The 24,457-nt window shown below is 46.1% G+C and overlaps 1 protein-coding gene across 1 annotated transcript; it reads left to right on the forward strand.

The window, feature by feature from the left end:
* The first annotated feature begins 137 nt into the window (after positions 1-137).
* ARFRP1 (ADP ribosylation factor related protein 1) lies at positions 138-24,457 on the forward strand. Its single transcript, XM_039326956.1, has 8 exons — positions 138-294; positions 4,442-4,541; positions 5,533-5,620; positions 7,902-7,984; positions 9,736-9,817; positions 11,108-11,178; positions 18,604-18,704; positions 23,741-24,457. The coding sequence occupies exons 2-8, from the start codon at positions 4,449-4,451 to the stop codon at positions 23,826-23,828; spliced, it is 606 nt and encodes a 201-aa protein (XP_039182890.1). The 5' UTR covers positions 138-294; positions 4,442-4,448; the 3' UTR covers positions 23,829-24,457.

The raw sequence follows: 24,457 nt of genomic DNA on the forward strand, positions 1-24,457 counted from the left end.
TGTTTATGGTTCGTGTCCGGCGAAGCCGACCGGAAGTGGCTCCGCCTCTCTCTTATTGCCTTCCCTGTCTATGGTTCCTGCCCGGCGGCGCGGGAGAGGGCGCGGCGTGGTGGCGCAAAGGCTCATGGGGATTGTGGTCCTTTACAGGCAGGGGAGGCCGTCGCCGGCGGGGACGGAGACTCCATTTCCCAGGCTACCCCTGCGCATGAGCAGGGGGGACTGAGGAAGAAGCCCATAAGGAAGGCGGCGAGCAGGAGCCGTTAACCGAATTCGCCCCCCTTTGTAAAGTGCCCGGTAAGTCTCTTCCAGTGCCGACCGGTGGGGAAGTCATCTGGGTGGGTTGGACCCAGAGGCGGCTTGTTGAGGTTCCTCGGGCAAAGGAACTCTGTGCATGCTCAGGGGCTCCCTTGACACTTCCCAGCAGACGTTGGGCGGCCCATACATTTACATAAATGATAACGATAATAGCAGAATATATCCTGCTGGGCTAATGTTTTATGTTCCCCTTCCAGTGGGATCTCCTGGTGGTGTCCTATCCAAATATTTATGGAGGGAGGTAACCTTCCCCTGTTTAGATGATCTCTTGGTTCTCCCACTATTGTGTAGCCGCTTTGTTGAAATAGGAATGTCGGGGGAGAGATTTCTATTCATGCTGCCTCAAAGATAGGATATAAATGTAAAACACTCTTCACATGCTCAGGAGCTCTCTTTGTCTTGGTATGGGGGGTACCTGCCTGGTATTCTAATGCATGGAGTGATGTGCCCTTTTCTAAAGGAAGTTGGAAGGATTCAGGCTCCGAATTCAGCCTAGCCCAGCTTCCCCTCTCCCAGCCACTGAAAGAAAAAAAAAAAGCTCTTTTTTTTCATTTTTGCAGGACCTAAATTTCAGTAAGTCAGGGTTCCCCCCATGCACAGACACCATTATTTGCTAACCTTCTGAGAAACTGCAACTTTAAAAAAAAGGAATAATGCATTATGCAAACAAAATTAGTTTATTAAAGTCTTAGGCCAGGACAAGCAATGTGTCCCATGTATGCTTTGTAACACTTATAAATCCATCTTGTTGTTGTTAGTTGCGAAGTCGTGTCCGACCCATCGCAACCCCATGGACCACGTTCCTCCAGGTCTTCCAGTCCTCTACCATCTTCTGGAGTCCATTTAAGCTCACGCCTACTGCTTCAGTGACTCCATCCAGCCACCTCCTTCTCTGTCGTCCCCTTCTTCTCTTGCCCTCCATCTTTCCCAACATCAGGCTCTTCTCCAGTGAGTCCTTCCTTCTCATTAGGTGGGCAAAGTCCTTGAGTTTCAACTTCAGGATCTGCCCTTCTAAAGAGCAGTCGGGTTGATCTCCTCCAGGACTGACCGGTTGGATCGCCTTGACGTCCAGGGGACTCGCAGGAGTCTTCTCCAGCAGCATAGTTCCAAGGCCTCAGTTCTTTGGCGCTCCGCTTTTCTTATGGTCCAGCTTTCACAGCCATGCATTGCAACTGGGAAAACCATGGCCTTGACTATACGGACTTTCGTTGGCAGGGTGATGTCTCTGCTTTTTAGTATGCTGTCTAGATTTGCCATAGCTTTCCTCCCCAGGAGCAAGCGTCTTTTAATTTCTTGGCTGCAGTCCCCATCTGTGGTGATCTTGGAGCCCATCTTAAAAAAAAGTAAAAGGTAGCTCCTTCCAGCTCTGATGACTTTGTAGACCAGCTTCACAACTTTAAGCTATCTTGAATTCAGCCTTCAAATGGATGCTAAAAAAAGGCCTGTTTGTAGTGTTCCAGCATCATGGGTTGGAAGCTGTTGATTCTGCCTTTCGGTTGTATTTTAATTATATTAGTTTACCATTTTGTTTGAAAACCAACTCTGACCAGTATACAATTGAAGTAGTGTAAACCCTAAGAAAGCAGACAAAACACAGATGGTCCTCAGCTGTAATTCCCTCTGGAATTATAGTTGTAAATTGTCATGGTCAATAAGCAGGTCATCACACGTCCACGCCTAATTTTAATAACCCTTTTTTGGCAGCAGTCATTAAGCAAATGCAATAGTTGTTAAGCAAATGCCAGAAGCCATTTTAAAAATGTCAAAAATTGCAGCTTCTCCGTAAAAACCCTCTTTTAAGGGTTCTAGATTAGAGGTACCCATCCTTTTGGGCACCAGGAACCGGTTCTGTGGAGACAGGTTTTTCCGTGGACCAAAGGGTGCATGATTTTGTATGCTGCCTGCATCCCACGGATGGGGCTTTGCTTGTTTGTGCGGACCAGTTGCTGGCATGCAGTGGTCCGGTGCACAGACCAGGGGTTGGGGACCCCTGCTATACCCTATACATTTATATTTTATGGCTCACGTAAGCCATCTCTTATCTTTAAACGCATCCTAAACACTTTCCCCCAAACAAATGCAACGTTTGTTTTCTAATCGTAGTAGAAGCTGAAAGTCAATGAGCATCTGAGCAGTGACGAACCTAAACGAACGCCGGCAGCGTCTCGCTTTCCAGACATAGGGGGAAAAAAAAGACTTTGAAATATATATAATTCCCCCTCTCTCCCCTCCAATTTCGACAAAACAACGTGGGCTGTGTTCAGATGCCGCATCTATGAAAGAAGCCACATCTTCTGGTTTAGAAAGCTGAATTATATTTTTTCATATACTGTGTAGGTGAGGCCTGCTACACAATAAGAAAACCACACCACCTGCCATGGGACCTTTTCTTCCCCATTAGGGTGCCGTTGTGGTTTTCCGCACCCTAAAGAGTGAGAAAGACACAATGATGAACTGAGTGATTAGCTGCATGCTGAGGGATTAAAATGTTAGGCTGGTTGTAACCATGAAGTATTTACAATTTAGCTCAACTGCTGATGACTGCCAGATCCATTCCTGCTGTTTTCTGAGCAGTGAGGCAACAATTGTGTTATTTCTGCTAAATCTGCTTTGCAAGGGAGATTCTAGCCTTGGGTTTTTCTTTTTCTTTTTTTTAATTAATTTTCTAATTTTACATTTAAATATTTGAAAAGCAATGTGGTGGCTGAGTTGGTCAACAATTCAATAACATACAAATATTCTTTACAATATCTTTTCTGATGGTTCCCTCCTGCTGATATGGGCCAACGCTTAGTTTTTCAAGGCCAGTTGAAAACTGGTAGCTGCTGCCACCTGTTGTACATGCTTCGATCATGTGTACGGTACTCTGGTTTTATACACATAACGTCTCCCTCAAGTTTGCACTTCACACTTAGTGGAAGGGTCCATGTAGCTTCCTTGACAGCAACGTAGAATTGGTTTTACTACCAATTTTTCTAGTGTGAAAAAGGTAGGCCTCTAAAATTACAGAAGAGATTATAGGCAGTCCTCCATTTATGACTGCAGTTGAGAACAGAATTTCCGTGGCAGAGGAAGGCAGTTGTTAAGTGAAAGGCACCCAATTTTACTACCTTTGTAAGTTGTGAGTTGTCAGTTATAATACCTGTATAATCACTTTGGACCAAGAAAGGCACCAGAAAGTGGGAGAATGTAAGTTCTAGTCCTGCTTTAGGCATGAAAGCCAGCTGGGTGACTTTAGGCCAATCACCAGGAGACGGTGAGTTCTAGTCCTGCCTCAGGCATGACAGCCGGCTGGGTGACTTTGGGCCAATCACCAGGAGATTGTGAGTTCTAGTTCTGCCTTAGATAGGAAAGCTAGCTGGGTGACTTTGGACCAATCACCAGGAGACGGTGAGTTCTAGTCCCGCCTTAGACATGAAAGCTGATTGTGTGACTTTGGGCCAATCACCAGGAGATTGTGAGTTCAAGTTCTGCCTTAGACATGAAAGCCGACTGAGTGACTTTGGCCCAGTCACCAGGACATGGTGAATTCTAGTCCCACCTTAGATGTGGTTGACAGTGGGATACAAATAAATAAATATAAAAGTAGCACAATACTCTGCTCACATAATATCTTAGAACAGTGGTTCTCAACCTGTGGGTCGGGACCCCATTTGGAGTCGAACGACCATTTCACGGGGGTCGCCAAACAACGCAGTCCGCCATTTTTTCCCCCTTTTCCTTAGCTGTGCTACTCCCTTTTATTCTGTTGGCTTTTGAAAGCCAATAGAATAGACTCTCTTGAATAGAGTCTAATTCTATTGGCTTTCAAAAGCCAATAGGAATTGTCCAGGCTGTCTCGCCCTGCTGAGCCCGCCAAAAGTCCCATTCTGCAAACGGTGCTGCAACACCAGTTGAGTAGTCCTCGACTTACGACCGGTTGGGGGTCGCGGCATTAAAAAGGTTGAGAACCACTGTCTTAGAAAGTCTTGGGAAAATAACCATCGCATCATTTGGTGAATCTCCAATAAGTCTCCGTTTCTTTTCATTTACGAGGAAAATTTCTGCCTAGGTTTGGACCAGGAAGCAGTATCAGGGAAAAACAGAGATTTTTTGGCTGACCAAATTTTGTCGTCTTTGTTTACAGGAGCACAATGTACACACTGCTTTCCGGGCTTTACAAGTATATGTTCCGGCGAGATGAATACTGCATCTTAATCCTGGGATTGGACAATGCTGGAAAAACGGTGTGTATCTAGGCTTGTTCGTAGGAACGGGAAAAATCTCCCCAGTTCCTCCCCTTCTCCGTGCTTGTGTTGGTTTATTCCTAGTCATAACTTCTGCAGAAGCTGTGAATGCTCCAACACTGGAAGTTTTTAAGAAGAGATTGGACATTCATTTGTCTGAAACGATATAGGGCAGGGGTAGGCAACCTTGGCTCTTTTATGACTCGTGGACTTCAACTCCCAGAATTCCTGAGCCAGCCATGCTGAGGAGAAATGGAGAGGTTGCCATGCTGAGCCAGGCTGGCTCAGGAATTCTGGGAGTTGAAGTCCACGAGTCATAAAAGAGCCTGGTATAGGGTTTCCTGCCTGAGTAGGGGATTGGACTAGATGACCACCAAGGTCCCTTCCAACTTTTATTATTATTATTGATCATTGCACAGTCAGCCAGATTTTCAGACTGGATTTGGCATTTTTGTCTGCCTATCGAGTCCTTCCCAAGGACCTGGGATAGGCAGATGTGGATGTTTGATGGTATCACAGATCTCGTCGCAGGATGGAAACAGTTCCTAATAAGGCCGCCTTTTGCAATTGACTCATGGCGAATTTGTCAATGCCGATGATGGTGTTCAAGTGGTGCTCCAGTTGTTTTGGGATTGCACCCAAGGAGCCTATTACTATTGGTACTACCCTTGCTTGTCTTTGCCACAATCTTTCTATTTCTATTTGTAGCTCTTTGTATTTTGTTACCTTTTCCAGTTCTTTATAATTATTCATTATTACTATTACTATTATTATTAAATGGTTATTAAATTATTCTTAATTTAACAATATTATTTAACTATTTATTATTATTAATAAATTGTTCTGAGACGACAAGGTTCCTTTTTGCTTAATCTCAAGGTCCTGAATTTGCAGTAGTTTTTTTTTTTCTCAGTTCCCCAGCAGTCAACAAATACAAACAACTTGAGTTTTGTTTTTTTCCTTTTCTTTCTTTTTTTTCTTCTTCCTCCAGACCTTTCTTGAACAGACGAAAATGAGATTCAACAAAACCTACAAAGGGATGAGTTTATCCAAAATCACAACCACTGTTGGTTTGAACAGTAAGTTGATCCCGATTGCGAGCGAATGCGAGTTAGTGATGTCAACATCGTGGATTGGCATTACACAAAGCTGAGGTGGTCACCCAACAGATGCTGAAGAGACAAAAATTTAACCCAGTCAATATGCATTCATATTGAGGGGGAATCTCTCTCAACTGTGGGGTCCTTGGTGCTCTCTGAGCTGGGTTGTTTTCTTGCAGACGTTTCATGACCAAACTAGAGAACATCATCAGTGCTAGAGGGGAGGGGAGTTTGTGGAGAGGAGGAGGTGGAAGAGGAATGTGAGGTCCTAAACCACTGGGTTGTTTTCTTGCAGACATTTAATTACCAAACTAGGGAACATCATCAGTGGTAGAAGGAGGAGGAATAGGACTGTGGGGTCCTTGGTGATCTCTCAGCGTGGTTGTTTTCTTGCAGTCATTTCATGACCCAACTAGGTAACATCATCAGTGCTAGAAGGAAGGAGGTTGGCATGCCCTGTCATTTTGTGCTTCCTTGACTAGACCAGGGGTAGGCAACCTTGGCTCTTTTATGGTTTGTGGACTTCTACTCCCAGAATTCCTGAGCCAGCCACACTGAGGGAAAAGAGAGAGGTTTCCAAGCTGAGCCATGCTGGCTCAGGAATTCTGGGAGTTGAAGTCCACGAGTCGTAAAAAAGCCAAGGTTGCCTATCCCTGGCCTAGAGGCACAGAAACATGCCTGTGTAGATATGGCGGCCTGCTTTAGTGACCCACATAATATATAATCGTAATTCCAGGCTCAGTTAGGGGCATCTGCTAGAACAGGGGTAGGCAACCTTGGCCCTTTCATGACTCGTGGACTTCAACTCCCAGAATTCCTGAGCCAGCATGGGGAAACTATGGCCCCCTCATGACTCGTGGACTTCAACTCCCAGAATTCCTGAGCCAGCATGGAGGAACTATGGCCCCCTCATGACTCGTGGACTTCAATTCCCAGAATTCCTGAGCCAGCATGGCTCAGCTTGGAAACCTCTCCCTTTCCCTTCAGCGTAGCTGGCTCAGGAATTCTGGGAGTTGAAGTCCACGAGTCATAAAAGAGCCAAGGTGGCCTACCCCGGCCTAGACTATTGTTTACTGTTTGATTGTTTGTCTGAATGGATAGTTCCTTGATTCTCCCACCAACCCTGACAAGGCAAGCCACTTGTATACAGGCAGTCCTCGACGTATGACCACAATTGAGCCCATCAATTATGTCGCTAACCTGGACAGTTGCTAAGTGAGTTTGGCTCCGTTTTATGACCTTCCTTGCCGCAGTGGTTAAGTTAATAACACGGTTGTTAAGTGAACCCACCTTCCCCATTGACTTTTGCTTTGTCAGAAAGTCACAAAAAGTCGAATTTAAACACCCCGGGGATAAACACACGCCGGTCATCCGACAACAATTAAAAAGTTAAATAAAAATGATAAATAAATAAGAAAACTGAACACAACATTTCAGACGGCAGAGATGATGGAACTTTAGGACTTTTTTCTGCCGTAAGTTTTTGTTTTGTTTTGTTTTGTTTCTATGTTTCTACCACAGATTGTCCTCGACTTACAACAGGTCATTTAGTGGCTGTTCAAAGTTACAACGGCACTGAAAAAAAAGGGATCATTTTTCACACTTAAGGACTATTGTGACACACACCCCCACGTGGTCAAAACCCAGATACTGGCCACTGACTCATATTTATGACGGTTGTGTCTTGGGGGGGGTCACGTGATCCCCTTTTGCGACCTGGTGCTGGTCCATGGACCCGGGGTTGGGGACCCCTGGCACACAGGCAGGGTCCACCGTTGAGCCAAAAATTTATGTTGCTGGGTGAGAAATTTCTGAAGTGTGTTTTGCCCCATTTTACGACTTTGCCACAGTTGCTAAGTGGATCACTGCAGTTGTCAAGTTACTAACCTGGCTGTTAAGTGACTCTGGCTTTTCCGTGGACTTTGCTTGTTAGAAGGTCGCAAAAGGGGATCACAGGAATCTGGGACAGTGCAACTGTCAAGAGTACAAGTCAGTTGCCAGACATCTGAATTTTGATCACGTGACGACGGGGATGCTGTAACGGGGGCATGAAAAACGGTCATAACTCCCTTTTTTTCAGTTTGCAACTTCAAACGGTGACTAAACGGACCGTCGTAAGTCAAGGATTCCCTGTATATCCAGAGCTCTTCAGACCTTCTGTTGCAGGCCTCTGTTTTAGACTGAGGAGACCCTGAAGGAATTAGTCGTAATGCAGAAAAAAAACAACGTGCGCACTGAATTGTCTGTTTATATCTCCTAGTTGGCACCATAGACGTTGGGAAAGCTCGGCTGATGTTTTGGGACCTTGGGGGACAGGAAGAGCTTCAGTCTCTTTGGGACAAGGTAAGGTGGAGAGATACGACTACAGAACGCTACGGTCCTTAAAACAAGTCAGTAGTGGATTATGGACGCCATTTTGATGACACCGGACATAAATACCAGTTTCATAAACTACGCTGTAAAAAAGATGCTGAGACCCTAGAAAGGGGGCAGAGAAGAGCAACAAAGATGATCAGGGGACTGGAGGCTAAAACATATAAGGAAAGGTTGATGGAATTGGGTATGTCTAGTTTAATGAAGAGAAGGACGAGGGGGGACAGGATAGCAGTGCTCCAGTATCTCAGGGGCTGCCCCAGAGAAGAGGGAGTCAAGCTATTCTCCAAAGCACCTGAAGGCAGGACAAGAAGCAATGGATGGGAACTAATCAAGGAGAGAAGCAACCTAGAACTAAGGAGAAACTTCCTGGTAATTAGAACAATTAGTCAGTGAAGATGTGAATGCTCCAACATTGGAAGTTTTTAAGAAGAGACTGGACATCCATTTGTCTGAAATGGTATAAGGTTTCCTGCCTGAGCAGGGGGTTGGACTAGATGACCTCCAAGGTCCCTTCCAACTATTATTATTATTATTATTATTATAAACATTCTCGTGTGACTGTTGGACGCTGCAAGTGGTGGTAAATGTGACCCAGTTGCTGTGCCGCTAGTGTTCAGTCACGTGACCACAATGGGAGGGGGCAGAACTGTCGGAGGTTTTAATCCAAATCCAGATAGGACTGTTCGAAATTCAAATGGCCACTAAACAACCGATTGTATGTTGATCACCTACCTGTGTACAGTTTCCTTTAGGGGTGTTGAAATATTGGCTCTTTCCAGTCCATTAGCTATTGAGATATTCTCCAGATATGTTGGCATAGCTTAGTTAGATATTCACTATATTAATAAATTAATAAGTCTAACTAAGTTATTAGTAGATGTTTGAAATGGTATAGGGTCTCCTGCTTGAGCAGGGGTTGGACTAGAAGACCTCTCAGATCCTTTCCAGCTGTAGTCTGATTAATTTTACTGTTACTGGTTTCTTGACATATTTGAGTGGTTATTCCATATGGGTAATGACTGGAGTGCTGATCTAACAACATTTTAATATTAGAGGTTTTTGTAAGTAGGGAGTATCTTCTAAAAGGCCAGGGGGTCCAACCGTGGCAACTTTAAGACTTATGGACTTCAACTCCCAGAATTCCCCATGCTGGCTGAGGACTTCTGGGAGTTGAAGGCTTCAGGTCTTAAAAGTTGCAGACTGTTCTAAGTTATCTTGAATGTTGATGGCTCTATTCTTTCTTTGAATCTGTCTCTCTTCTCCTCTCTCTCTCTCTCTCTCTCTCTCTCTCTCTCTCTCTCTCTCTCTCTCTCTCTCTCTCTCTCTCTCTCTCTCTCTCTCTCTCTCTCTCTCCCCCTGTGTCTCTTTCATTTGTCTTGACTATGCTGTGCAGCTTGCCAAGATGATTCTAGGCAACCTACACTCATACCATTAAAATACCGCATATATCATTAAAAGAATAAATAAGAACCCTACCTTTGAAACTCAGCACACATTTCATTTTCAACCTTTAACACTTTTATTGTTTATGGTACTACTTTTCGGTTTTAATCCTAAGGCATGCTTTAATGTAGATTTGCATTAAAGAATAGAACGTAATATGGAAGCAAAGTCCAGAAGGAACATTGAAGACGTTCTGAAGGGTTGCGACGTAACGCGTGAAAGCTTAATGCTTCCTTAACCCACTCCGGTTTCTTTTGCTCTTTATGTGGCCTCAGTATTATGCAGAGTCCCACGGTGTCATTTATATTATCGACTCCACCGATGAGGAGAGGCTGTCGGAATCCAAGCGAGCTTTTGGTAAGTGTGTGTGTGTGTGTGTGTGTGTGTGTGTGTGTGTGTGTGTGAAAGAGAGAGCATGAATGTGCCTTTGCTAGCAGAGGAAACAACAGCAAGCATTAAATCCAGACCTTGGAGCTTTAACATGTCTGTCTTCAGGAGTTACTGTTTTCCTCCCTGCAACGAGGGAATTCAGTTGCAGAAATTGCCAACAGCCAGTTTGGTGTAATGGTTAAGATGTTGGCCTAGGACAGTGGTGGCGAACCTATGGCACGAGTGCCAGAGGCGGCACTCAGAGCCCTCTCTGTGGGCACGCGCACGGTCGCCCCAGTCCTAGGCCTTCAGCTGGGTTTTATAAAACCTTTTCACTTTAGGCCTCCGCCGTCATGTGCAAAAAAAAAAAAAAGGTTCAATCAGTCAATTTCAACTTCTCGCGGGAAAAAAAAAACGATCTTGTGAAGTTGGAATTGATTGATTGAACTTTTTAGTCCCACCCAGTCTGCCGTTACCACCGCAGGCATGCCCACCCAATGGGCCACGCCCACCCAATGGGCCACACCCACCCGGCACCCGACGATGCATAAGTGGCTTTTGGGTTGCAGTTTGGGCACTCGGTCTCTAAAAAGTTCGCCATCGCTGGCCTAGGAACAAGGAGATGGTGAGTTTTAGTCCCGCCTTAGGCATGAAAGCCGGCTGGGTGACTTTGGGCCAATCACTAGGAGATGGTGAGTTTTAGTCCCGCCTTAGGCATGAAAGCCCACTGGGTGACTTTGGGCCAATCACCAGGAGATGGTGAGTTTTAGTCCCGCCTTAGGCATGAAAGCCGGTTGGGTGACTTTGGGCCAATCACTAGGAGATGGTGAGTTCTTTAGCTCTGAAAGTCAGTTAGGTCGGAGGTCCCCAACCTTTTGGGCACCAGGGACCGGTTCCGTGGAGACAGGTTTTTCCGTGGGCCAGAGAGTGCGTGGTTTTGGGTGCTGCCTGCATCCCGCGGATGGGCCTTTGCTTGTTTGTGCGGACTGGTTGCTGGCATGCCACAGCCCGGTACCGGTCCACGGACCCGGAGTTGGGGACCTCTGAGCTAGATGACTTTGGCCCAGTCCCTCTTTCTCAGCTAAGCCCACCTTACAGGATTATTGTTGTGGGGAAAATAGTACTATGCATGTTTGCTATCTTGACTTATCTATAAAGCCGGGATAAAAATCGAATAAATAAATAAATACGCATGCCATCTTGAAACCTTATTTTCAGAATATATTTTGACCAGTCTGGCCTGGATTTTTGATATTTTTCTCTTTTACTTCTTGACAGAAAAGATGATAACCAATGAAGTTCTGGAAGGTGTTCCTTTGCTGGTTCTCGCTAACAAACAAGATACAGAGGTGTGATTTTTTTTTAAAAAAATTATTGTTTTCTAAAGCATACCCATATCTATTTTAATAGATCCAAATTGCTTTTCTGTCCACAAAAAAAGAGTATCATGGATGGATGGATGGATGGGTGATGTGTGTTGTGTATAATTAACACACCCACCTTTATTTTTTAATTCTGTATGCCACCCTATAAATTGACTGGGTGGCCATAGAAGGGGTTTTTTGTTTTTGTTTTAAAGGAAGTAAATATTACACAAATGAAGAAGTAGAACGTGTCGAATAAAGCAGAAGCCAAATGGCTTTTCATTGAATGAACTAAAATAACCTTATTTTTTTCTGGTGGTTTTCTTAAAACGTTGATACGCAATCTGTGGTTGGTTTAATGTAGAAATCGCTGGAGACTGTTTCCCGTTTTACAGTTCTTGTACGTCTCTCACGGATTCTGTATTACACCCAATGATTCCCTCGATCAAACGTAAACCTAAGGGAAGACTCAAGAAAAAAAGCAACAGTTTTTTCTTTTGAAGCCTTGACAACCGTCAGGTCTACAGATAGTTTTTGATTTATGACCAGAGTTGAGACCCGGAATTTTCAGTTGTTGAGTGAGGCGGTCATTCGCAGAGATGCTCCATTCAACGATCACAATCCCGGCACTTCCGGTTGCAGTCGTTATCTCTTGGGACGTTAAGCATATAGAACAAAAGAATTGCCTGCTGGGAGTTGAAGTCCACAAGTCTGGATTAGACAGATTTACCTGAACCTGTTCAATCTCTGCTGTTGCAGGAACAATTGGAAAAAACGTTGATCAGAAACCTCGGAACTGCATTATCAGCCATCGTGAATAACCTCTAGGGGTGCTGCCTCAAAGATTTAATTCACCTTAGGCCAGGGGGTCTTCAAGCGTAGCCCTTTTATGACTTGTGGACTTCAACTCCCAGAATTCCTCAGTCAGGCACGCCTGGCTGAGGAATTCTGGGAGTTGAAGTCCACAAGTCATTAAAGGGCCACGTTTGAAGACCCCTGCTTTAGTGAGATGTTGCTATGTTGGATTATAATATATGCACTTTTTACTGTGAACTTAATAGCTGCCGTGGCAGGTGCTGTCCCCTAGGGGGTGCCGGTCCTTCGTTGAAAATGCACATGACCGTTCCGTGCCAGGAAGAACGTGCCATTAGCCGTTGTGTGTGCCGCTTCTCACATTCTTGCACCATGCCAGGCCCGTCGAGTTCGTTCTTTATGTACCACCAAACATACGTGGAGAAAGGAAGAAGTGGCTACTGTTTCCTAATATTTAAACATCCAAATACATCGCTCTGAGGGTTGTGTCAGCCGCGCCTGTTGACTCAGGACGAGGCATCAAGTCTGTTGGCTTGCACAATGCAGCAGGCACGTAGCTCACCTTATATTATCATTTTTAAGACCGTGGCCTCTTCCAGGTGTTTTAAGCACTAGAAATTGACCCCGCACAAACTCTGTAACGTCTTTGAAATTTATCTGGAAAAGTCTGCAGGATTTACAAGTAAAAAGTGTCAAGCATTTTTGGTGCTCGGTACAGGTAGTTCCTCAACTTAACAGCGGTTCATTTAGTGACCAGAACTGCAGCAGCATTAGGGGGAAAAAAAGGGACTTAACGACCGTTTTTCACACTTACGACCGTTGTAGCAGCCCCACGGTCACGTGATCAAAATCAGGACGCTTGGCAACTGACTCGTACTCCTGACGGTTGCAGTGCCCCGGGGTCACAGTGATCCCCTTTTGCAAGCAAGTCAATGGGGGAAGCCAGATTCACTTAGCGGCGGTGTTATTAATTTAACAACGGCGGCGGTTCACTTAAATGTAAGGGAAGTCGTAAAAAGAAGGAGGAGGAGGAGGAGGAGAAGGAAGAAGACGAGGAGGAGGAGGAGAAGAAGAGGAGAAGGAGAAGGAGGAGGAAAAGAAGAAGAAGAGGAAGGAGAAGAAGAAGAGGAAGGAGGAGGAGGAGAAGGAGAAGAGGAAGGAGGAGGAGGAGGAGGAGAAGAAGAGGAAGAAGAAGAAGAAGAGGAGAAGGAGAAGAAGAAGACGAGAAGGAGAAGAGGAGGAGAAGAAGAAGAAGAAGAAGAAGAAGAAGAAGAAGAAGAAGACGAAGAAGAAGAAGAAGAAGAAGAAGAAGAAGAAGAAGAAGAGGAGGAGGAGGAGGAGAAGAGGAGGAGGAGGAGGAGGAGGAGGAGGAGGAGGAGAAGAAGAAGAAGAAGAAGAAGAAGAAGAAGAAGAAGAAGAAGAAGAAGAAGAAGAAGAAGAAGAAAGAAGAAAGAAGGAAGAAGGAAGAAGGAAGAAGGAAGAAGAAGAGTGTTCCCGGACCTTCAGAGAAAAGATGGGCCTTTCCGGGTTCCACCAATGGATGAGTAAAACTGCTTTCGTGTCTTCCCACGTTGTCATGCTTTAAACATTTGTGATCTAACTTCACATGAATCTTTTGAAAACAGACATTGGGTTACTAAAGAATTTCAGAATCGTGTAAGGTTGTTTAAACGGACCGGTTTGGGTGGTGTCTTAGGAAACGCTGATGGCTTTCAAGTTGAGGTTTGGCCCATGCTGCTGTTGTGTAAACGAAGGGGTTGTGAGTCACTTCTCGCTCATGATGACATTTCAAAGGCCAGGGGAGAAGTTACTATCCCTTCTCTCCGTTTCATGTTTTTTCTTCAGCGCTGTTTATGACTGAATCCTGCCCTTTTCCCTCGCATTTGAATGTTTAAATCACAGGCAACACGCCATGAGCGAACTGAGATCCTTAGTGGATTCCAGATACGACTATGCACGGATAGTCCTTGACAAACAAGCACTCATTTAGTGACCGAAAAGACACTGAAAAAAGTGACTTATGCCTGTTTTACATACTTAACTACCATTGCAGGTCACGTGATCAAAAGTCAAGAGGCTTGGCAACTGACTCACATTTATGACGGTTGCCGTGTCTCAGGGCCACATGACCCCCTTTTGGGAGCTTCTGACAAGCAAAGTCAATGGGGAAGCCAGATTCACTTAACAACCGGGTTACTCACTTAACGACTGCAGTGGCAACCCAAGTGGTAAAATGGGGCAAAACTCACTTAACAAATGTCTCACTTAAGCTACAGAAATGTTGAGCTCAGATGTGCTCATAAGTCGAGGACTGCCTGTTTACTGCCCCATGCTGCTTTCCACCCCTCTCTAAGCGGTTTACAGATTCAACCTATTTGCCCCCCAACAATCTGGGTCCTCGTTTTACCGACCTCGGAAGGATGGAGGGCTGAGTCAACCTTGAGCCGGTCAGGATCGAACTGGTGGCAGTGGGCAGAGTCAGCCTGCAATTCTGCATTCTAACCACTGTGATGCCATGACAGAGATAGATAGATAGATAGATAGATAGATAGATAGATAGATAGATAGATAGATAGATAGATAGATAGATAGATAGATAGAAAGATAGGTAGATAGAGATAGATAGATAGACAGACAGACAGACAGACCTCTCTGAGTGGTTTATAGAGTCAGCCTCTTGCCCCCAACAATCTGGGTCCGCCGTTGTAACTTTGAACGGTCAGCAAATGAGGACCACCTCTCCTGGAAATGCTTTGGTGCAAGAGTCAGTTCTGTCAATGGTGTCAACATCGGATGTTTTTGCATTGACAACAGATGAAAAATGTAGCCATCTTTTTCCCTTTCGCTTTTAGAGTTCAATGATGCTGGGAGGGGGAAGGGAATGTGAACGAGAGTCCAGCTAGATATAACAACACTGAACTTAGGGTGAGAATCAAGGTTATTATTGAGCCCAGAGCTGATAAAGAATTGGTGGGCTGGAGAGCTGGGGAGAAAGTCGTGGCTTCAAGCTAATTGGGGAATGTGATTTATGACGGTTAACTGGAGGAGGGAATTGTACTTTGATACTAGGTGCTCAGGAGAGGGGAATTTAGTTTTTGGCTTCGATTATGTAAGTGCCGATATTATGCTTCTCCAGTGGTTCTCAACCTGTGGGTCAGGACCCCATTTGAGGTCGAACAACCATTTCAAGGGGGTCGCCAAACAACGCAGTCCGCCATTTTTCCCCCTTTTCCTTAGCTGTGCTACTCCCTTTTATTCTATTGGCTTTTGAAAGCCAATAGAATAGATTCTCTTGAATAGAGTCTAATTCTATAGGCTTTCAAAAGCCAATAGGAATTGTCCAGGCTGTCTCTGCCCTGCTGAGCCCGCCAAAAGTCCCATTCTGCAAATGGTGCTGCACCAGTTGAGTAGTCCTCGACTTACGACCGGTTGAGTAGTCCTTGACTTACGACCGGTTGGAGGTCGCGGCATTAAAAAGGTTGAGAACCACTGTACTACTCAAATAAAAGATCCTTTAAGGTAAACAACGCCTCGAAGTTCTTTTGAAGCGTTTCATCTGCTGGAACCGTGACAAATGGCTTATTTCGGGAAAGTTTTGCTTTCTGTTGCCATTTCTTAGAATTCAGCCGGTTTCTGAAAGCATCTTCTGACTTTGCAAGTGAAACCTTTCAGCCGCCTCCTCCTTTGTTCCCGTCCTTCCTTGGCATCGCTGCTCTCGGCCTTGTGCCAGTCTGCCATTTATTTGCTTTTGGTTTCCGTACCTCTGTGTTCCATTGCTCTGTGCCAGGCTTTCAAAGCCCAAGGAGTTGCTTGAATTGAAGCCATGAGCAACATGGAGTGTCGCGCGTCACGGCTCTCCATGTTCGGCATTTGGAAATTATTTATGGGGTTTAATCCCCAGAAGTGACAAAACAGCTTTAGAGTAACCGAAGCGGTGTGAAGATAAATGAATGACTCAGTTTTTTTAAAAAAATGTTTTTATTATTTTTCACCATACACCATACCCAAACAAACTTCTGTTAAAAGAAAAGATTTATGTTTATGTATTTATAACATAAACATAAATCTTTTCTTTTAACAGAACAGTACTATGTTTTAAGCATGCTTTACATCTTGTTTACATTTTATGTACATCAATAATTATGTCTTTTCTTTTCTCTGTTCTAGCCAATTATAACATTTATTCCAAATTTCATAAAATTCTGTCGCCTCCTTGTCTTTTAATTCTAATGTAAGTTTATTCATTTCTGCGCATTCCAAGATTTTGTACATAATCGTATCATTTGTGGGAATATTTTCACTCTTCCAGCATTGAGCATATGCTATATGAGCTGCAGTCAATATGTGTATAATGATATGTTGGAGTTGTTTTTCCATCTTTAAATTTATTTAATGACTCAGTTTTAAGGAGAAACATGTTGATTTCTACCCAGAATGTACGGAATCTTGCAAAATGAATGCATGAGGAATCCTTGGTGGTCTCTCAGCTTGGCTGTCTTCTTGCAGACGTTTCCTTGCCAAGCTATGTAAGATCATCAGTGCACTGATGATGTTCCCTAGTTTGGTAATGAAACGTCTGCAAGAAAACAACCAAGCTCAGAGAGCACCAAGGACCCCACAGTCCTATTCCTATTCCTCCTCCTCCTCCTCCTCCTCCTCCTCCCCCTCCTCCTCCCCCTCCTCCTCCTCCTCCTCCTCCTCCTCCTCCCACTGATGTTGTTCCCTAGTTTGGTAATTAAATGTCTGCAAGAAAACAACCAAGCTCAGAGAGCACCAAGGACCCCACAGTCCTATTCCTCCTCCTCCTCCTCCTCCCCCTCCTCCTCCTCCTCCCCCTCCTCCTCCTCCTCCTCCCACTGATGTTGTTCCCTAGTTTGGTAATTAAACGTCTGCAAGAAAACAACCAAGCTCAGAGAGCACCAAGGACCCCACAGTCCTATTCCTCTCCTCCTCCTCCTCCTCCTCCTCCTCCTCCTCCTCCTCCTCCTCCCCTCCTCCTCCTCCTCCCACTGATGTTGTTCCCTAGTTTGGTAATTAAACGTCTGCAAGAAAACAACCAAGCTCAGAGAGCACCAAGGACCCCACAGTCCTATTCCTTCTCCTCCTCCCACTGATGCTGTTCCCAAGTTTGGTAATGAAATGTCTGCAAGAAAATAACCCAGCTCAGAGAGCACCACAGTTTACTCCTGCGCCACCAATAATTCTCTTCTGTTGGTCTTGCTCAGTTTCTCAGACATAATGGATTATATTTCCTGCTGCCTCTAAAGGTATCATGCATGTGGAAACTCCAGCAGATGTTCTCTTCATTGATGGTGACACTTGATAAAATGTCCATCTCAGTCCTGAAGGTTTTGAGGACCGTCTCTTTGGGGGGGTTCATCATCATCATCAAGTTGGAAGGGACCTTGGAGGTCATCTTGTCCAACCCCCTGCTCAGGTAAGAAACCCTATACCATTTCGGACAAATGGCTGTCCAGTCTCTTCTTAAAAACTTCCAGTGTTGGAGCATTTACCGCTTCTGGAGGCAGGTTGTTTCACTGGTTAATTGTTCTCACTGTCAGGAAGTTTCTCCTTAGTTCCAGATTGCTTCTCTCCTTGATTAGTTTCCATCCATTGCTTCTTGTCCTGCCTTCAGGGGCTTTGGAGGATAGCTTGACTCCCTCTTCTTTGAGGCAGCCCCTGAAATATTGGAACACTGCTATCATGTCACCCCTCATCCTTCTTTTCATTAAGCTAGTTACTAGACATCCCCAATTCCAACAACCGTTTCCTTACATGCTTTAGCCTCCAGTCCCCTGATCCTCTTTGTTGCTCTTCTCTGTCAGAGGTCTTTCAAGCTGCTCGTTGAGAGAGGTTTGTTGAATACAGATTAGACAAAATCTGGCTCAAAAACAGTAGCTGTGAGAGTCCCAGTGGATGAGCCCTTAAACATGAGCCAGCTGCATGCAGCAGCAGCCAAAAAACCTAACACAATCCTTGATTGTATAAACAGAGGCATAGAATCAAAATCAGGTGAAGTATTTATACCGCTCTATAAAGCTTTAGTAAGGCCACACCCGGAATACTGCATCCAATTTCGGTCACACAATATATATTAAAAAAAAAATGCAGAGAAGAGCAACTGAGATGATCAGGGGACTGGAGGCTAAAACGTATAAGGAACAGTTGCTGGAATTGGGTCTGTCTAGTTTAATGAAGAGAAGGACGAGGGGGGACAGGATAGCAGTCTTCCAATATCTCAGGGGCTGCCCCAAAGAAGAGGGAGTCAAGCTGTTCTCCAAAGTGCCTGAAGGCAGGACAAGAAGCAACGGATGGAAACTCATCAAGGAGAGAAGCAACCTGGAACTAAGGAGAAACTTCCTGACAGTGAGAACAATTAACCAGTGGAACTACCTGCCTCCAGAAGCGGTGAATGCTCCAACACTGGAAGTTTTTAAGAAGAGACTGGACAGCCATTTGTCTGAAATGGTACAGGGTTCCCTGCCTGAGCAGGGGGTTGGACTAGATGACCTCCAAGATCCCTTCCAGGTCCATTCCGATTCATTGATTGAATAGATTTGCCAAAAATGTAACTCTTAATTTCTCTTCCTCCTCCAGAACTGCATGTCGATTCCCGACATCAAGACGGCCTTCAGTGACTGCATCAACAAAATTGGGAAGAGGGACTGCTTGACCCAAGGATGTTCTGCCCTCACTGGGTAGGTGGGGAGCCTGTCGGGGAAAGGCAGCCTGGGGGAGATGCTGGAGAGAGCTGGTAAAGAGATGGTCAACTTACTCTTAGGACCCCTACTCCAATAGCATTGGCCTGGATTCTAGAAGAACCTAGAACCCAAGAACGTAAGGCTCGGAAGGGGCTTCGGAGGTCCTCTAGTCCAACCCCAACGATCACGTGAAGTATTAATACCACTTTACAAGGCCTTGGTAAGCCCACACTTGGAATATGGCATCCAGTTTTGGTCACCGTGATGTAAAAAAGATGTTGAGACTCTAGAAAGAGTGCAGAGAAGAGCAACAAAGATGATCAGGGGACTGGAGGCTAAAACATATAAGGAAAGGTTGATAGAATTGGGTATGTCTAGGTCAGTGGTTCTCAACCTTCCTAATGCCGCGACCCTTTAATACAGTTCCTCATGTTGTGGTGACCCCAACCCTAAGGGCTCTCCAAGTGCGCACCGACGCCGCCCACTCACCCACCGCGCCTGGGGCTCAGCGCGCCTCGCCTGTCCTCGCCTCACTTCCGAAGGTCGCCGACCTGCCCGGCTCCAGTGGCCGGGGAGGGCGGGCAGGAAGGCCGCTCCGCCCAGCCTGGTTGGAGAAGCACCCAGGTGGGGAGAGGGAGAGAGAGAGAAAGAGAGAGAGACAAGAGGGCGACATGTGTTTTCCGATGGTCTTAGGTGACCCCTGTGAAAGAGTCGTTCGACCCCCAAAGGGGTCACGACCCACAGGTTGAGAACTGCTGGTCTAGTTTAATGAAGAGAAGAATGAGGGGGGACATGATAGCCTTGTTCCAGTATCTCAGGGGCTGCCCCAAAGAAGGGAGTCAAGCTAGAACTAAGGAGAAACTTCCTGACAGTTAGAACAATTTTTTAGAAGCGGTGAATGCGCCAACACTGGAAGTTTTTAAGAAGAGACTGCACAGCCATTTGTCCGAAATGGTATAGGGCAGTGGTTCTCAACCTTTTTAATGCCGCGACCCCCAACCGGTCGTAAGTCGAGGACTGCTCAACCGGTCGTAAGTCGAGGACTACTGAACCGGTGCAGCCCCGTTTGCAGAATGGGATTTTTGGCGGGCTCAGCAGGGCAGAGACAGCCTGGACAATTCCTATTGGCTTTTGAAAGCCAATAGAATTAGACTCTATTCAAGAGAGTCTCTTCTATTGGCTTTCAAAAGCCAATAGAATAAAAGGGAGTAGCACAGCTAAGGAAAAGGGGGGAAAAAAATGGCGGACTGCGTTGTTTGGCGACCCCCGTGAAATGGTCGTTCGACCCCAAATGGAGTCCCAGCCCACAGGTTGAGAACCATTGTTATAGGGCTTCCTGACTGAGCAGGGGGTTGGACTAGATGACCTCCAAGGTCCCTTCCAACTTTATTATTATTATTATTATTATTATTATTATTATTATTATTAACCCCCACCCACGGCAGGAATACACCACTGCAGCATCCCAACAAATGACCATCCAATTGCCATTAAGTAGTGGACGTAAGTCTGTTACAGTAGTTCATGACTTACAACAGTTCATTTAATGAACGTGGGAAGTTACAACTGCACTTGGAAAAAAAAAGGGAACCCGGGATCGTTTTCAGGCTTAACAACCGTCGCATCGTCCCCGGGGTCACGTGATCCAAATTCAGACGCTTGGCAACTGACTCGTATTTAGGACGGTCGCAAAATCCCGGGGTCACGTGATTCCCCGCTTGCGACCTTCTGGCAAGCAAAGTCAATGGGGAGAAGCCAGAGTCACTTCACAACTAGATTACTAACTGCAGCGATTCAGTTGAGAACAATGGCAAGAAAGGTCGCAAAGCGGGGCAAAACCTCACTGGACAAATTTCTCACTTAGTGATGGAGACCTACCTGCGCTCCTTGCAGCAGCCCCCTGCTGAACAGCTCTCATCCTTTTAAAATACTATATCCAGCTATAAAATCTGCTCCAATAATAATAATAATAATAATCATCATCATCATCATCATCATCAAAGAAGCTGAAGAAACAGTGGACCACCTGGTAAGCTGTTGCAAGAAGATTGCACAGACTGACTACAAGCCGCGGCATGACAAAGTAGCAACAGTGGTGCATTGGAAGATCATTTGCCTGTAAGCAAAAACTGGTGGGATCATAAAATAGAGAAAGTCATAGAAAATAATAAAATTAAACTGCTCTGGGACTTCAGAATTCAAACAGATAAGCACCTGCAACATAACACCCCGGACTTAACAATTGTCGATAAGAAAGACAAAAAAGTCTGGATAGTGGACGTGGCAGTGCCTGGAGACAGCAGAATAGACGAGAAGGAACTGGAGAAGATCACAAAATACAAAGACCTACAAATAGAAATAGAAAGACTGTGGCAAAAGCAAGCAAGGGTAGTACCAATAGTCATAGGCTCCTTGGGCGCAATCCCAAAACAACTGGAGCACCACTTGAACACCATTGGCATTGACAAATTGCAAGTCAATTGGCGGCCTTACTAGGAACTGCTTCCATCCTGCGACGATGTCTGTAATACCATCAAACATCCACATCTGCCTATCCCAGGTCCTGGGTAAGGACTCGATAGGTAGACAAAATGCCAAATCCAGTCTGAACATCTGGCTGACTGTGCGATGATCTATAATAATAATAATAATAATAATAATAAAAAGTTGGAAGGGACCTTGGAGGTCATCTAGTCCAACCCCCCGCTCAGGGAGGAAACTCGATACCATTCCAGACGAATGGCTGTCCAGTCTCTTCTTAAAAATTTCCAGTGTTGGAGCATTTGTACAGGCAGTTCTCGACTTACGACCACAACAGAGCCCCAAATTTCTGTGGTTAAGCGAGACCATTGTTAAGTCAGCTTTGCCCTATTCTTCAATCTTTCTTGCCACTGTTGTTAAGTGAATCGCCGCAGTTGGTAAATTAGTAATGTGGCTGTTAAGTGAATCTGGCTTCCCCCATTGGCTTGACTTGTCAGACGGTCGCAAAAGGGGATCTGTCAGCGTGCACAGTCTTATTGCACGAGATAACCCAGGAATAAACACAATAAACAGTGGCCTATAGTAAATGGTGGTTTATCTTACGCTATCTACAACAGGGGTGTCAAACTCAATTTCACTGAGGGCCGCATCAGCATTGCGGTTGCCCTCGGGGGGGCGGGTGGGTGCGGTCTACTGGGTGGGCATGGACAGAGTGTGTGTGGCCTACTGGGTGGGCGTGGACAGCTCTACATCGTTCCCTTCAAGGGTGCCTGTGGGGGCCTGGGCAGGAGTGGGACAGATCTGAGGGTCTCTGGCAGAAGGGGGTGGGACCGGGGCAAGAGCCAAGGCATGGTCCATTTCTTCATTCCTCAGAAAGGGTGACACCTCCGCAGCATGCACCCAGGGGGCGGGGCCAATGCAGCAGGGGCTGCTTCCTCGCTGTTTCTGGATGGCCTTGTAGAGCTAAGTCTGAATACGTTTCAGCATAGATGGCCACCAGAAAATTGTACATTGGCTCCCGGCCGGCCTTGGCCAGGGCCAAGGCAGCGGGGTCCATTCCCTCACTGTTTCCAGGATGGCTTCGCAGGCCACATGAAACTACTTCGCAGGCCGCATCCGGCCCCCAGGCCTTGTGTTTGACATATCTGATCTACAATATCATACACCAGGAACAACATACATATACATGCTAATGCAACAGGATCCAACATAGCACAATTAAAGCAGGAAACAGAAGAGAGAGACCACATCACCGGAGCCTTCCTTTTATACAAAGAAAGGCTCTTAAAGAGACACAGACCCTGCTGAGTCATTTCCATCCTTGCATCTTACATCACATAAGTTGGTTAGCTGTTAAATCAATACCTTGACAGGGTCACATGACTCCGGGATGCAGCAGCAGTCGTAAATGTGAGTCGGTTATCAAGCATCTGAATTTTGATCACGTGACCCTGGGATGCTGCAATGGTCGTAAGTGAGAAAAATGATAATAAGTCACTTTTTCCTGTGCCGTTGTCACTTAGAACGGTCACTAAACAAACTTATGGTGATCCGATTCATTTGCAACTGTGCTCACTGCGCTCTTCCTTGGGCGCAGAAAAGATCAGGCAAACATTTCATCACCAAACTTGCTAACGCTGTCAGGGCACTGGTGATGTTACCGAGTTTGCTAACGAAAGGTCAGATGCTGAGCTGTAGAGCAATCTCAATGCTGGAGAGTCGTGTCCACCTGCCTACATGGAATATGCGTATTTATTTATCAAATTTAGGTCCCACCCATTATAAGTAACTCTGGACAGGTTACGGGTAGTTTGAATGTAGATACATGAAAACTGGACGCTCCTGGTCAGGGAAGGCCAGAAATCTAGAACAGGGGTCCCCAACCCCCGATCTGTGGACCGGTACTGGGCCATGGCATGCCAGCAACCAGTCCACACAAACAAACAAAGCCCCATCCGTGGGATGCAGGCAGCACACAACCATGCACCCTCCGGTCCACAGAAAAACCTTTCTCCACAGAACTGGTTCCTGGTGCCCAAAATGATGGGGACCTCTGATCTAGAACCCTTAAAAGAGGGTTTTAGGGAGAAGCCCTCTCTAAAGCAGGGGTCCCCAACCTATGGTCCACAGGCGTGGCCCACTGGCCACCAGGCTGCAGGACAGGCTGTGTGTGTGTGTGCACACACTCACTTGCACTAGCACCCGCGGACCTGTTTGTGCATGTGCGGGGCTAGCAGCAGCGGTGGCTAGCCCCTGTGTGCATGTGCAAATAGGGCCACTAGCACACATGGGTTGCTTGGCCCGTTTGTGCTTGCACATGGTGCTAGCAGAGTCAGTGACTACCCCTGTGCGCATGCGCAAATGGGACCGCTAGTGTCGTTCGGGTGCGCGGGCAGTCCTGTTTGTGCGCGCGGGCACAAATTTCTCAGCTGCTCCCTTTCCTTACGGGCCGCCAGCATGAAAAGATTGGTGAGCTCTGCTCTAAAGACTAGGACCATCTCACAGATGATTTGGAAGTCATGCCGGACCCTTCTGTGTTTCTCTTTCTACAGAAAAGGCATCCACGAAGGGATCGAGTGGATGCTAAAGTGCGTGCTGAGGAACATTCATCGTCCCCCGAGGCAGAAGGACATCACCTAGGAGAACCACCCAGCGGTCGCTGTGCCGGACACTTTGGCCCTGCCCAGAGACTCTTTGCCTCGTTCTCTTCCCTCTTGTTTCTCCTCCCCTCTCTCTGTCCCTCAGGGAGACTCCTGGGACCCCCGAATCGAAGACACGTTTGTCCCCGCCTTGGGGTCTTGCAAGAGGCCTCATCCATCGGGAAGATCTGGGACAGGACCTCCTTTCCTTCGTGCTCTTTCCCGCCTCCTGAGCATGGAGTGGGATGGGGCGATTGATGTTCCACATAATGCACAGGGGCGCGTCTCTCTCTTTTTTGTGTGTGCAAAACTATCAACCTGTTGGGTGGGGGGGGGAGGTTGAAGACTTCTGGGTCTACTTGATCAAATGGAGCCACGGAATACGGGAGATCCCGTTTCCCAGCGATCTTCTGGGTTGTTCCGTAATCTGATTTTGCACTTGGGTGGAAAAGGACAATCGGCAGTGGGGGAACGGACTCTTATGGCAAATGTACAGCTCACAAATGCTGCAGTTGGAGAGAGAGAGAGAGAAAGAAAGAAAGAGGGCTCACTGCCGGAACACTCTATCCAGTTTTGTCCCCTCGGTTCCTAGATTTGTGCACAGGATTAAAACTGATTTCTTGTCTTTTC

This window comes from Crotalus tigris, unplaced genomic scaffold, assembly GCF_016545835.1.
Source record: "Crotalus tigris isolate CLP2741 ecotype Arizona unplaced genomic scaffold, ASM1654583v1 scf7180000024347.1601321, whole genome shotgun sequence".
Classification (NCBI taxonomy): Eukaryota; Metazoa; Chordata; class Lepidosauria; order Squamata; family Viperidae; genus Crotalus; species Crotalus tigris.